Source organism: Pan paniscus, chromosome X, assembly GCF_029289425.2.
Source record: "Pan paniscus chromosome X, NHGRI_mPanPan1-v2.0_pri, whole genome shotgun sequence".
Classification (NCBI taxonomy): Eukaryota; Metazoa; Chordata; class Mammalia; order Primates; family Hominidae; genus Pan; species Pan paniscus.
In genome coordinates, this window is record NC_073272.2 from 136162354 (window position 1) to 136175045 (window position 12692).

General features: G+C 40.3%; 1 protein-coding gene across 7 annotated transcripts in view; it reads right to left on the reverse strand.

Moving 5' to 3' along the window:
- The window catches only part of ARHGEF6 (Rac/Cdc42 guanine nucleotide exchange factor 6), a 116203-nt gene that overhangs the window by 78457 nt on the left and 25054 nt on the right, over positions 1-12692 (reverse strand). For all 7 annotated transcript variants that reach the window (XM_034949540.3, XM_034949542.3, XM_034949541.3 and 4 more), the window contains 2 exons: positions 3596-3680; positions 1319-1443 (listed from right to left, as the gene is read on the reverse strand). In XM_034949540.3, coding sequence (XP_034805431.1) covers positions 1319-1443; positions 3596-3680 — 210 coding nt within the window. The remainder of the gene's footprint in view (positions 1-1318; positions 1444-3595; positions 3681-12692) is intronic.

Below are 12692 nucleotides of genomic sequence, written 5' to 3' on the forward strand. Positions count from 1 at the left end.
AGTCCTGAGTTTTTAACTTAGGAATCCATGAATGGGTCTCAGAGGGATTAATAAATCCCTCAAAACAGTGCGTAAACGTTGGCATTTGTGAGAATCTGTATTTTGAAGTGGGTCATAGCTTTCATTTTTCTCTCCACACCCCTCCCCATTATCTAAAGATTATCTATTTAACTAAGCCAGATAACAAAGTAGAGTGATAAGCTATTCCACCCTGGATAAGCTATTCCACCCCGCCTCTACTCAACACACAAACAGTCCACATAATTATATAACCAAGATGTACTACCCTACCCTCCATAAAATCTGCCTCCCATCTCCTAATTACTAAGGATATCTTAATTTGGCTAAGACTTATTTATATGCAAAGATCAAATAACCCATAGTTGCCTAAGTCAGGAATTCTTTTTTCCATTTTTTTATTTTTATAGATTTAGGGGGTACAACTGCAGTTTTATTACGTGGATATATTAAGTCAGGAATTCTTAATCTGTCATGTATAAACTGGACTTCCTTTTTGAGGGTCACAGACCCTTTAGAGGATCTGATGAGCACAACATATTTTTGTCTAAATAAGTTCATACACATGGGCTTTTGTATACAATTTGAGAGGGTACCAGGGGTGTAGAGACATAGTGTTCATCAGCCTTTCAAAGGGATCTGTGATCCAAAAAAGTTAAGAACCACATGCTCAAGTGCTTTGGAAGTAATAGGTCATAATGTCTTACTGCAAGTGGGTGGCTTTTGACAGGAAATAAAGGTTTCACCCAAAGAGCAGAAGATGAGGCATTTCCTCCCAAATAAAAGCTCCCAATAAGAGCAAGTGAAAAGGCAACTGGGAGATCCTAATATAGAAGCTCATCATAGACTGAAATTTAAAATCAAGCCTTCCTCATTAGGAATGGAAAGAGAAAAATAAAAATGGCAATAATAATGAGGATACTAATCAATATTTATTGATTGCCTACTATGTGTCAGGCACTATTTAGTTCTAATAAAACAAGGGATAGGGAAATTAACAGCAAACTGCCATCAGAAAGTAGCCATAATGACTTCCATTTGCATAGCATTCTCAGTTAAGTGACTTGCCTAATTCTCGTAAGGGACAGAGCTGGAGCTTCAATCCGGATTTTTGCCCCACCACATGCCTTTGATTTGCTCCTTCGGGCCAGCCTGAATTGGTGCTCGGTTTATAATTAGTTTTCTCAGTGATGCCCAAAACAAACCGGATGGCTGTCTCACCACATATGGAGATGCAACTAGGATATCAATCTAATTTTATGGATTTTAAAACAGACGGAGAATTGGGGACTATACTTACCACTGTCTTTGACTGCCTTTGCAGCCCTGAAACTGTGCTAGAAACTGCTCCCTGTGGGTTTGTCTGAGAAGTATTAGCAGCACTAAGAGAAGAGGAACGTCCACATGGTCTTTCTGATAGCTGATCTGTGAAAAGAGGAAAAGGCATGTTAAAGGAACCACTCAGATCAGAAAAACATCTACCGCATAACATTATCTTTCTCAGGATACTATCAGAGGCATCCTGGCTGTAATTCTAACTGTTATCATTATGAACATGCCAAGTGTATTTCAATCCCCCTTCCCTTTTTGGTGGCCAACTTCCTGTTCTTAACCTTACTGGCCATCGTGCTCCAGTAGAATGAAAAACAGCGACAGAACCACATTTTCTCTTAACCATTTCCCTACAACTCTTCCCTCCTGAACCAGTTGCAACAGTATGCCCTGTTATCCAAGGCAGAACTATATTGGGTACCAAACAGCTGTTTGTGGCTCTTATTACTTTGAAATATTTCAAATTTCTCTCTTTGTTTTTTGGCCCATAACTCAGTGGCTCATTTCTTACTCACACGTAACAATATGTGTGGCATATATGATGTAAAATCTCCCTGATGTGTGTGGGGCAGGGTGGAGAATGAGAGTGAAAGAGAAGATGTGTTTGGGAAAGATGCAATCTTGATACTAGAATAATTTTTTTAACAATCAGATTCAAGAGTCTTCTCTTCCTTGAAACCTTGTGAAATTCGACCAGGCCAGAGCTGAGCTGGATGTTTTCAGTTTGTTGAGAGTATACAAAAGAGAGGAGCTGGCTTCTTGACAAATTTCAATAAGGGTTCTTTTCCTCTCCATTTATTTTTAAAAGATATAAACTGCAAAAGTCTAAAGCCCAAACATTCCCTAGGCGACAAGCTCAGTATCCAAGTAATTTCCTTGATGCTGTGGGTTTTAACTTTCACCTCCTTGTATTTTATAAATATCTGTGGCAAGGGAAGAGACTGTAAAACTTGCTAGGAGAGTTTGGCAAAGGAACGTATAATTTGTGTGGCATAATGTTAGAATTACACGATCCTCCCTGACTAGAACTGGATAGTTGTCATGTGTGTTAAATATAGTTACTTGAATTAGCTGTACTTTCAGCTATACGCCTTGCAAAAGCATTTTTTTTCCAAATAGCAAAAGAACAACTTTGGAGAAGTATTTTTACTTGTATTGCTATTATATACAGCTCTTTTGACAAAAAACTATAATTACTCGATAGCTTCCTAGATGCTCTAACCTATTTGGCACTTGATTATATTGTCTGCTCTTGTCCTCTAATTGTTTCACGTGGGTAAGTTGAGTCTCCTTAAATAGACAGTAATTTTCTCAAAGGCAGGGACCATAGCTTTGACATTTTTTGTAGCACCTGGCGATGCTGGGCACACAGCCTCTTGACTCTACAACAGTTTGAGCAGCAAGCCTCGTGCTTGGGCATAAGGGCTCTGTAGTCATTCAGATGTGGGTCTGAATCCCAACTCAGCGACTAACTTTCTAGTTGGGCAACTGTTGGCCTGACTTTCCTTATCTGTAATATGGAACTAATAATAATAATACCTACCCCCAGTGTTGTTTCAAGGATTGGATGAGATCACCTGTGGCTCTTATGACAGCCTAGATCCAGGGCAAGAGCTCAAAGCATTTTAAGTATGATTATTACTATTCAGCTGTTGGTAAAATATACCAGGGAAGGAGTGAAGCTACATTCTAAGTGTATCATCATTTTCTTCACATTTACTAGCATTTATATTTAATACCTCTAGTGTGGTAGGTGTTAAACATTTAAATAAAAGATATTATTTTCACTCCCTATGACCCCAAGATTTCATTTTTGGTGCAAGGCTACTGAGGGGTTCCTTTACATGGACAAAGGCATACGTAAAACAATGAGAAAAATATGTCTCTAGTGGGGAAAGGGAAGTGACGGCTGTATTTTGTAAACTCTATGAAAAAGGGAACTGGTCTTTCCTTTTTCTTCTCTGTTTTGTTATACTCAGTTGGTGATTCAGAGCTTTGAATGGAATAGTTTCTTAGTTCTTATCATTATATTAAGGGCATTAGAATAACATCTATGATAGGTATATTTTAAATCCTAAGCCATGAAAAATTCAAGCATTTGACATTTGTTGGGGTGTATTTGGGGAAGCAAGGGGAAAATTTGCATCAAGAGAACAATCCTGGCCAGAGTTGGCTCCTAGGGTAATCACAAACACATGGATTCAAAAATGTCACCCAGAACATATAAATCACAAGCCCGGCTTACCTTCTGTTGCTTTGTTGACAGCTAAAAGAGTACTCAGTACCTTGGAGAAATTGACCCCTGAATAAAGGTCATCAGGATCAAATACCTATGAGAAAGGAAAATTGAAACCGTAAGACACTACAAGTATTCAACTCAACAAACAAAACTATCAAAAGGCCACTTCCTCCAGCTCTCCGGAAAAAAAAAAAAAAGTGTAGAAGCCAAGACACAAACCTCCGTATACCTTTGGGAGAAATGAGAGCAGCAGCTGAGCCGCCTAATGACATGTGGCAGGCCATCAGTGAGTCAGAGCAAAGCAGTAATGGGAAATGAGAGCCAAGCTGAGAAGGCAGCGCCCACCAGGAAATAAACAGTGCATACTCAGACCCACTCTTCTGGCCTGAATGTATCAATAGTTTCAGCCCAGTTACAGGAAGCTCATATGCATGGGTTACAATTAATGCCCATCACCTACATAATGTCCTCGACAGTCCACAAATAAGGAGGTGGAGCCTTTTTGACATGGTTGCATCTGTACAGTTTATTAGCTGTGCCTAGTTGAGTCACTGTCAAAAGTGCCTTTTTCTCTGCTCTCCTTCCTCCCAACTGCCACCCGCTGCATCTCAACTGCCTAGGATCCCAATTCCATGTTGCCCAAACTTTCTGCCCAGGTCTGCCTTTTGCTCCCAGCTTCAGTTCCGTTTCTGCTGTTTGACCTTGCCCCTCTCAGCTCATCATGAATTCAAGTATTTGCCTGCCTGGGCCTATGGGCTCTTCCTGGCTTTAGATGACTTTCCCAAATATGACCTCTGGCCTGTCTAATACTACTCAACTCTTGGCAAAAAACACATTAAGGAAATACATTTCACTTTACCAGTCAACTGTCAATCTGATATGCTATTGTCCCCAGTGAAGATACCAATCAGATGTTGTTTTCAATACAGTTTACCTGTTACCTTTGAAATGTAGTCAGTGTGTTAAAATATATTGAGTCTCAAATATGTATATTTGAAATTAGAAGTGTTCTCATGCACAGGTACAATCTATTAATTTGCCAGCCAACAATGTAAGTATGCATATCTGAAGGTAACCAGATGCCCACCTTCTGGATGGAAATGCCCCTTCTAAAAACATTTTGTTCCAGGATGTCTAGAAGTCTCTTAAAGAAAACAGATTGCATCATTTTTTCCCCAAATGTGGTGATGGAAATAAAATGTACCTTTTCATATGGGACATGATTGGTAATGGGCATAGGATTTTAAAGGGTCTGTCTTCCCATTAGGTAGAGCCATTTGTTCCACTTTTAAGCTGCATATTTTCTGGGAACCATATCAAGACAAATTTCTATCTTTTTTGTACATGTTCTTGAAAACCTATAATCTGTTTTTAGAGTGAAAATATATGATATCAATGTTTCACGTTTTGGGGGGTCAATAAAGATACATGCAAATGCAAACCTACACAAGTCTGCCTATTCTAGGATTCACTGCTTTATTCATTTAATCAATGAATATTTTGCATTCAAAGTTAAAATGACCAAAAAGCCCAGATGCATCTAAAAATGAGACATTAATATATTTCTGATAAAAGAGTAATGCTAATATTACTAAAGAGTTAAACAACAACACATTCCAAATATATTTCTGAATGCTACAATATAAAATTCAAACTTTTCCAGAAATACATTGACAAGAGTTTTGTTTTAGTTTGTCAAAGCCTGGGTGAACAAGAGGCAATAGACTAGAGAGAGTGTCTAGTATCTCCGGGGATTTCAGACTTATTGAGTCTCCCTTAGAACTGATCAACTGGGAAAATGTTAATGACATGTATGCCAAAATAGTAGCAATGCAAAAAAATTCACTTGTTTTTAGCCCATCAGTCCTAATGGGAGTGTGCATGTGTGTGTGCATGTGGATACACGTTTTGGGCGGGTGTGGTAGAGATGAGTAGATCTAAAATAATAAGCAGAAGTTAAATATTAGCAGAATAAGGCATGAGAGCAAAAGTTGTGATAAAAAAACCTCTCCCTCTGGTTTTAGTTGTTCCTTATCCAGGGTTATTAAATGCCTATACATGGCAACACTGGTATTATTCACTTGTACAAGTACTTGACTGATTTTGAAAATAAATAAACTGATCAGAAAATGAAATGTGCATCAAGAAGAGTCATTGCATCTGCTTGAGGGAAGTTTCCTGAACTGTACTCGGTTCTCTTTTGAGAAAACCCCAATATACTCAAGTTTATCCATGGACACTGTTCTTGCTGCAAGCCTATTCTGAGGCACTAGAAACTACAGAGGAAGGAGTTGGAAGAAGCCTCTGGGAACTGCTAGAGAAAGCAATGCCTAAGCATTATTATTTCAGAGTAGCTGGAGAATCAGATACAACCACAAACACCCTTCACCACACTATACCTTCTAAGTCCTAAATTGAATGATATTGAAAATTCCACCCTAGATCTTTCTTCCATGCACTTCAGAGAGCTCCCCTATGAAAATGGAAATATTATCTGGAGGGATCACAACATTTTCAGCCACTATCAGTTATTTATGTCTTAGTGGAAATGAGCAGTGTGAGACCAAGTTTAGAGATGTTGATGTGGAGAAAGACTAAGGGCTCTGGTCCCCAAATAGGAGAAAGCAAAGGAGAATTCCCCAATGTAGAGAGGGTGTGAGAAGAACAAGGAAAGGTAGATTACAGTACAGACCACTTTTCTAGGACTAATCCCACTCATTTATACATCCAAAATAGAGAACCAATTCCCTTTTCCGTCTGCAAAGCACTGGAACTTGTTAAAAAGGTAATGTAAATTTGCACATTTATGCTGTATGTAATTTTCCAAAGTCATTTTCAATGAAATTTTTCAAAGTCAAAGTCAAATCATGGCAAAGTCATGATGATACTCATCTTCTAGTACCCTGTGCAAGCCTCACTAGTCTGTTCAGTGTCTCTGGTTTGTGACTGAGTCCCAGATTAGCTGAACTTTCTTTATACCTATTTTGGTGCACAAAAAGCCAGTTAGTTCCAGTTAGATCCGTGAAGGTCAGATGAACAGCAGGATTCCCTCCCTCCATTCATCTTACCACTACTGTGACTCAGACAAGAAAAAAGTACTACTTCTTAGACTACTGCTAGATGGTGTCAAGGTATCATTCCTGCAATCAGATGATGCAATGTTCAAATCTAACAACAATATAAACATTTACTCTAACCAATAGGACAGACAGGGATTAAACTTTATTAAAGATATTTTAAGTATTTACATATAGCCAACCTAAGTTGCATTCCTACATCAGTAGATGAAATCAAACTTTTTTTTTTTTTTTTTTTTTGAGGCAGAGTCTCGCTGTATCCCCCAGGCTGGAGTGCAGTGGCATGATCTCAGCTCACTGCAACCTCCACCTCCCAGGTTCAAGCAATTCTCCTGCCTCAGCCTCTCGAGTAGCTGGGATTACAGGGACCTGCCACCATGCCCGGCTAATTTTTGTTTGTTTGTTTGTTTGTTTTTGTTTTTGTTTTTGTATTTTTAGTAGAAATGGGGTTTCATCATGTTGGCCAGGCTGGTCTCAAACTCCTGACCTCAAGTGAGCCACCTACCTCGGCCTGCTAAAGTGCTGGGATTACAGGCGTGAGCCACCACGCCCAGCCCAGACATTTAATTTTTAAATGTTTCCCCACAGCTTTTTATTCTAGATATCCCCAATGACAGCAAAACCTATTTGCAAACCACTAAACACCAGGTGTTAATTGTGAATTATTGGGGATCTGCCAATGTAAACTGCAAGAAGTTAATATTTCTATAGCATTACAAATAGAACCTTTTGGAGTAGTTCTCAGTTTCAACATGTATGCTATTTTATGACACTTTCCCTAAACTGCAAAAAGCCAGGAAGCATATGAGAAGAAACTTTCCCAACTCCCTGTTCCATTCCCTCACTTATCTTATAGCTACTGTTTACTGATTTACTGAGCTCCTGCTATGTTCCTGGCACCACGCTTGGACATCACATACATATTGCTATGATCTGAATGTTTGTGCCCTTCCCAAATTCATATGTTGAAACCTAATCACCAGTATAATGGTATTTGGAGGTGGTGGCATTTAGAGGTGATTAGATCATGAGGGCATAGCTCTCATGACTGGGATTGTTGACTTTATCCAAGAGGCCCCAGAGAGCTACCTTGTCCCTTCCACCATGTAAGGACATAGAGAGAAGGTACTATCTATGAATAGGGAAGTAGGCCCTCACCAGGATACTAAATATGTCTTGATCTTGGATTTCTGGCCTCCAGAACTATGAGAAATACGCTTCCATTGTTTATAAGCTACCTGGTTTATGGCTTTTTGTTCTGGTGGTCTGAACAGACTAAGATACAAATATATTTTTTTATTTGCATTTGATTCTCCCAGCAAGCCCATGATGTCAGTACAATTATTTTTCCCATTCCACGGATGAGTAAACTAAGACTCAGAGTAGTTAAGTCACAGGGCAGGAAAATGATGGAGCCAATAAAGATACACAAGAAAATGCTCTGAGGGGCATTGTAGCCCTGCATGCACACCTTATGTTTCCATGAGACATAGAGAAAAAATGAAAAAGCAATCCATGAGTCTGTATGCGAAAAGAAATCCTTTGCTTCTGTCAATACAAGTAGCATCTGTATCATCTGCATCGAGTTTGTTATAGCCTCTAAAATGATTAATTCAACTAATTGTAGCAAAGAGAAAATTTTCCATATTACAAGACTGTCTCCACAGGGGCCTTGCCTAATTCCTGTGCTGTCCTTCCCATTTCAAGGGTCAGCCTTCACCTAGGAGGCACTTGGCCACATTTGCCAAAAGAGGGGAAAAGCTACACTAAGCTCCTCCTATTTGTTGAACCAGGTCTGCCTCGTGAGCCACGATCCATATTTGTGAGGTCCTGGTCTGGTAGGGGTCCAGCTCGTGATTACAGAACCAAGCTAAAACACCTGCGCCACGTGCAATGACACCTAGCTTCCTGATTTTCTTGACATCATGCTCTAACCACCTGAGTTAACCAGTCACAGCAGTCTAGCCACATCTTAGTTAAGAAAAGAAGGCATACCCTACCCTGGTTCAGAACTGGTCATGTTTAATGTCATGTGGTTTCAGTAACACCCAATCAACTGCTATTTAAAGGTAATTTAAGGTTGGGGGTGATTATAATAGGTTCCATTACTCAAGAGTTAAAAGTCTAATCAACTGAAAAGCAAGTGATACATTGGGACTACAAGGACATATAGCTTATATTTCAAGCCTGTTTTTTAAAAAAGATTCCAAATATTTAGGAACATTCCAGCTCTTCCTTGTTCTTATTGCTCTTATTGAACAAAATCTTAAATTAACTTAGCTCATCTTGAATCACATTCTCTAATTCTCACAGCTGAGCACACTGCCTCTGTTAACCCCTGAACTTTGGTGGAAATGTCATTACATAGTGCAACAGAGCAAGCAAATCTGAGCTGCTTAGTCATATTTCACTGGGTGGTACCGCTCCTGGCCCTGTGAACGTGATCTGGGATGTGTGCACATAGCTCCTACTAAAAGCAGTCACAAAGTCAGCAACAAATAATGCTCTTAGCTCAGAAATTGGATTCATTACCCACTGGTATTCCACTTACTAGAATATAGTGGATGGCATTTCTACTCTGCCTGGTTTTAAATAATAGCTGTTCCTATTTGATATGGACCAAACTTAAGGGAGCAAATCTTGCTCTCAACTTTTATTTCCTCCCTTTCTCTCCAAGATCTAATTTGTGCCTGTAGCTGAAACAACATACAGTGTATTGGAAAGAGCACTGATGTGAGAGTCAGAAGACTTTGACTCCAATCTCAGCTTTGTCACTATTGAGCAGTTGTGAGGACCTTAGGAAAGCAACACTACCTTTATGAGGCTCCATTTCCCATCTGGAAAGTGTCTTTGAGCAAAGGAGCTCAGTGAGAGGTCTTGTGGTCCATCATCTAAATAGGAGCTTTTAAAGGCAGCATCTTGGCTGGGTCCCCAAGGCCCAGAATCAGGTCTTCAGTTCTCAAGGCTCTTGAGAATGGACTCACACTAGCCAAGCTCACAAAAGGCCAATGCATAAACCAAAAGGCCAATTTCTTAATTTTTACTAAAAATAAATGAAGCACTAAGAAGATTAAATACTCCCATTTTCTGGCCAGGGCACTCTCTCCCAATAGAGAAATCTCTCTGGTGAGCTAAATTATAATCAGAAGTGTGTTGAGTACTACAGAATCAGAGCAAAGAGAGTCTAGGGTATTGCAGCCTAACATGCTTATAACCTGTTTACAAGCTGATTTTTCAAAATGTCATTTTTAAATGACCTATTTATAAATTCTGGCTTTATCTTGCTGCCACTGCATCGTGGCATTTGGACTGTGATCATGGACAGCTTTAACTCTCTATGTTTTCTTTTTGGCTCTGTGGATTTCTATAAAGTCACTTTACATAACTAATATGGACTCCTAGATTACTCGAACCTCATAGAATCTAGAGCCAGGAAGTTCAGCTCCATGGAGCTCCTATGACAGAAGCCAAGATCTGAGCTTGCTCCCTCACTCTTCATTAAGTCACAAATCTCATTCCCTGATGGCTACCTCAGCATCACCATAGGACTCCCACTCTTCCTTGTTAGCACTCCTATAGGGGAGAACCCCTTTCTCTATAACAGAGACTTTAGTTGAGTATTAAGTGTTCAGGTAAGAGGGGAATGAATGAAGAACAATATAGGCATCTTAGTGGGGCCAGTCACAGGATTAAATAAAGGGAGAGCAAAAGAGAACAACTGATGGCTGGGCACAATGGCTCACACCTGTAATCCCAGCACCTTGGGAGGCCGAGGTAGGTGGATCACTTGAGTCCAGGAGTTCGAGACCAGACTGGCCAGCATAGTGAAACCCATCTCTTCTAAAAATACAAAAATTAGCCAGGTGCGGTGGTGGGCACCTGTAATCCCAGCTACTCAGGAGGCTGAGGTAGAAGAATGGCTTGAATCTGGGAGGCGGAGGTTGCAGCGAGCTGAGATTGCACTACTGCACTCCAGCCTGGGCAACAGCGAAACCCCGCCTCAAAAAAAAAAAAAAAAAAAAAAAAGAAAGAAAGAAAGAAAGAAAAGAAAAGAAAAAGAAAAAAGAAGAAGGAACAACTGGTTTTGAATAATCTCACCAAAAAGAGAGTAGGCATGAAGGAAAGGGAAAAATGAAATATCTCTGTCAATAGCCCTTGCCAAGCCAAGGACAGGAAGAAGGAGGCCTAGACTCAGCTGCCTCACAGTCAGCCAGCCATTGTGGCTTGGCGGGCTCCTACCCCTCCTCCTGTGCTCCTGTCACCAGAGCCTTTGCAAAAGCACACTGGTTGCCAGTTTTGCGGCGTGGGGTGGATGGGTGATCTCTCAGCTGCTGGAGCATCTGTGTGCCAAACATGAGGGTGTCTTCCCCAATGCCCCCACTCCCACCCCTTTAGAAACAGGGACTGACTCCCTAGTGTTCCAAATTGGAATGCGGAACACATTTTCCCAGAAACAGCATCACACCTGCCACTTAGCCTCTGTGAGTTCTATAGTTCAGCCACATTAAGTATTCAACAGGCTGTTGTGGGCCAGCCAGAAAACATAATCACCGTGTTGAGCCTTGTTTCTATGGGAAAATGTTTTCTGTGTCCCTAATAATCACTTAAAAATGAACTTTTGGAAAATAATTTGTTTTTACATTGAAGAGTGGCCAGACATGTGTTCCCAAATCAATGTCCAACATCCTTTATGCTTTTTCCTTGTCCCTTCATATAAAAGATGAACAAATGCCCTAGACATTCAGGGTACTATTTATTTTAGAACTCTTAGTGATGAGAGAATCAAGGTAAATATATGAAGTCCATGAGAATACCCTCAGAAATTTCAGTAGTCAGCAGCTCCTCCCTGCCTGTTTAACAATCCAGGCAGTTAGAGAGGAGCCTCACCTATGGAGAGAAGGCTCCCTTGGTCCCTGCTTTCCTAGGAGCTACTAAGATTTAGGGTAGGAGCCCCAGAGCCTACCAGAATTTACAGCAGAGACTGGTGGTAAATAGTCCCACACAAAGACTAGGGAGAAACGAGGGCCATGAAACAAAAGAGCCACTGCTAGTCGCTTTCAGCAGCAGCCCTTCCAAGTATCACCTGTTGCTATCCATAATGTCCTCACTGACCTACCTTCATGTTTCTTTTTTCCAAACAGCTACAGCTTTATAGTCTGTAGAGATGTTGTAAATTTAAGCTGTCAGTGGTCTATCAGCCCAATATTCTTTATTCATTATGCAGGTACTGAGATTAGTCCTGAATTTCCTATTAAAAGGTAGGCTCTTTGAAGTCCGCATTCCCCCACAGACCTGGCCCCAATATTCAACATACACGAAATACTTGATAAATAACCATTCATTGGTTGATTGACAGGATGCTCTGTCAGAGAGACTTATAAAGGTAAATTATGCCTAGAACGTAAGCCCCATGATGTCAATTTTTTTTTCACTTCTGGATCCTCAGTGTCTAGAAGAGTGCCTGTCACGCAGTAGGCACTCAATAGATATTTGGTTAATTAATGAGAGTTTAGCTGTTCTCATCAATAGATGATTAATCATACTTGAAGAAAAAGTATTGCAGAAAGTATAATAAACTCAGAAAGAGATATCACTTAGGAAAGAAAAAAAACAATCTCCACGCAATTTTCCAGGAAACATGTAACATCTAAAATTAGATGTACCTGTGCTCATCAGCAAAATTAAGCTCTGTGACCACGAGGTGACCAAAGGTGCTTCAGACTCTACGGTTGTTAATTTTTTAAGTTGTGTGCTGAGTGTGGGCAACATCTGCAATTGCTTGCCTGTCCCAGGTAATAGAGGTTCCTCTAAATGCCATCACAAAGCACCCTGACCTCATTATCATAGAGAAGAGAAGCTGCAAAGAACTGTGGGATTTTACTGGTTTTTCTGGAATTGGTTATATTTTCAACCGTTTTTGTTGTAAAACTGAATAAATGGCAAACACTACAAGCCACCCTCCCCTGTTCATGCCTATGCTCTAAAACTAGCTCCAACTCACAGCCAGAGCACAATGGGACACGGCA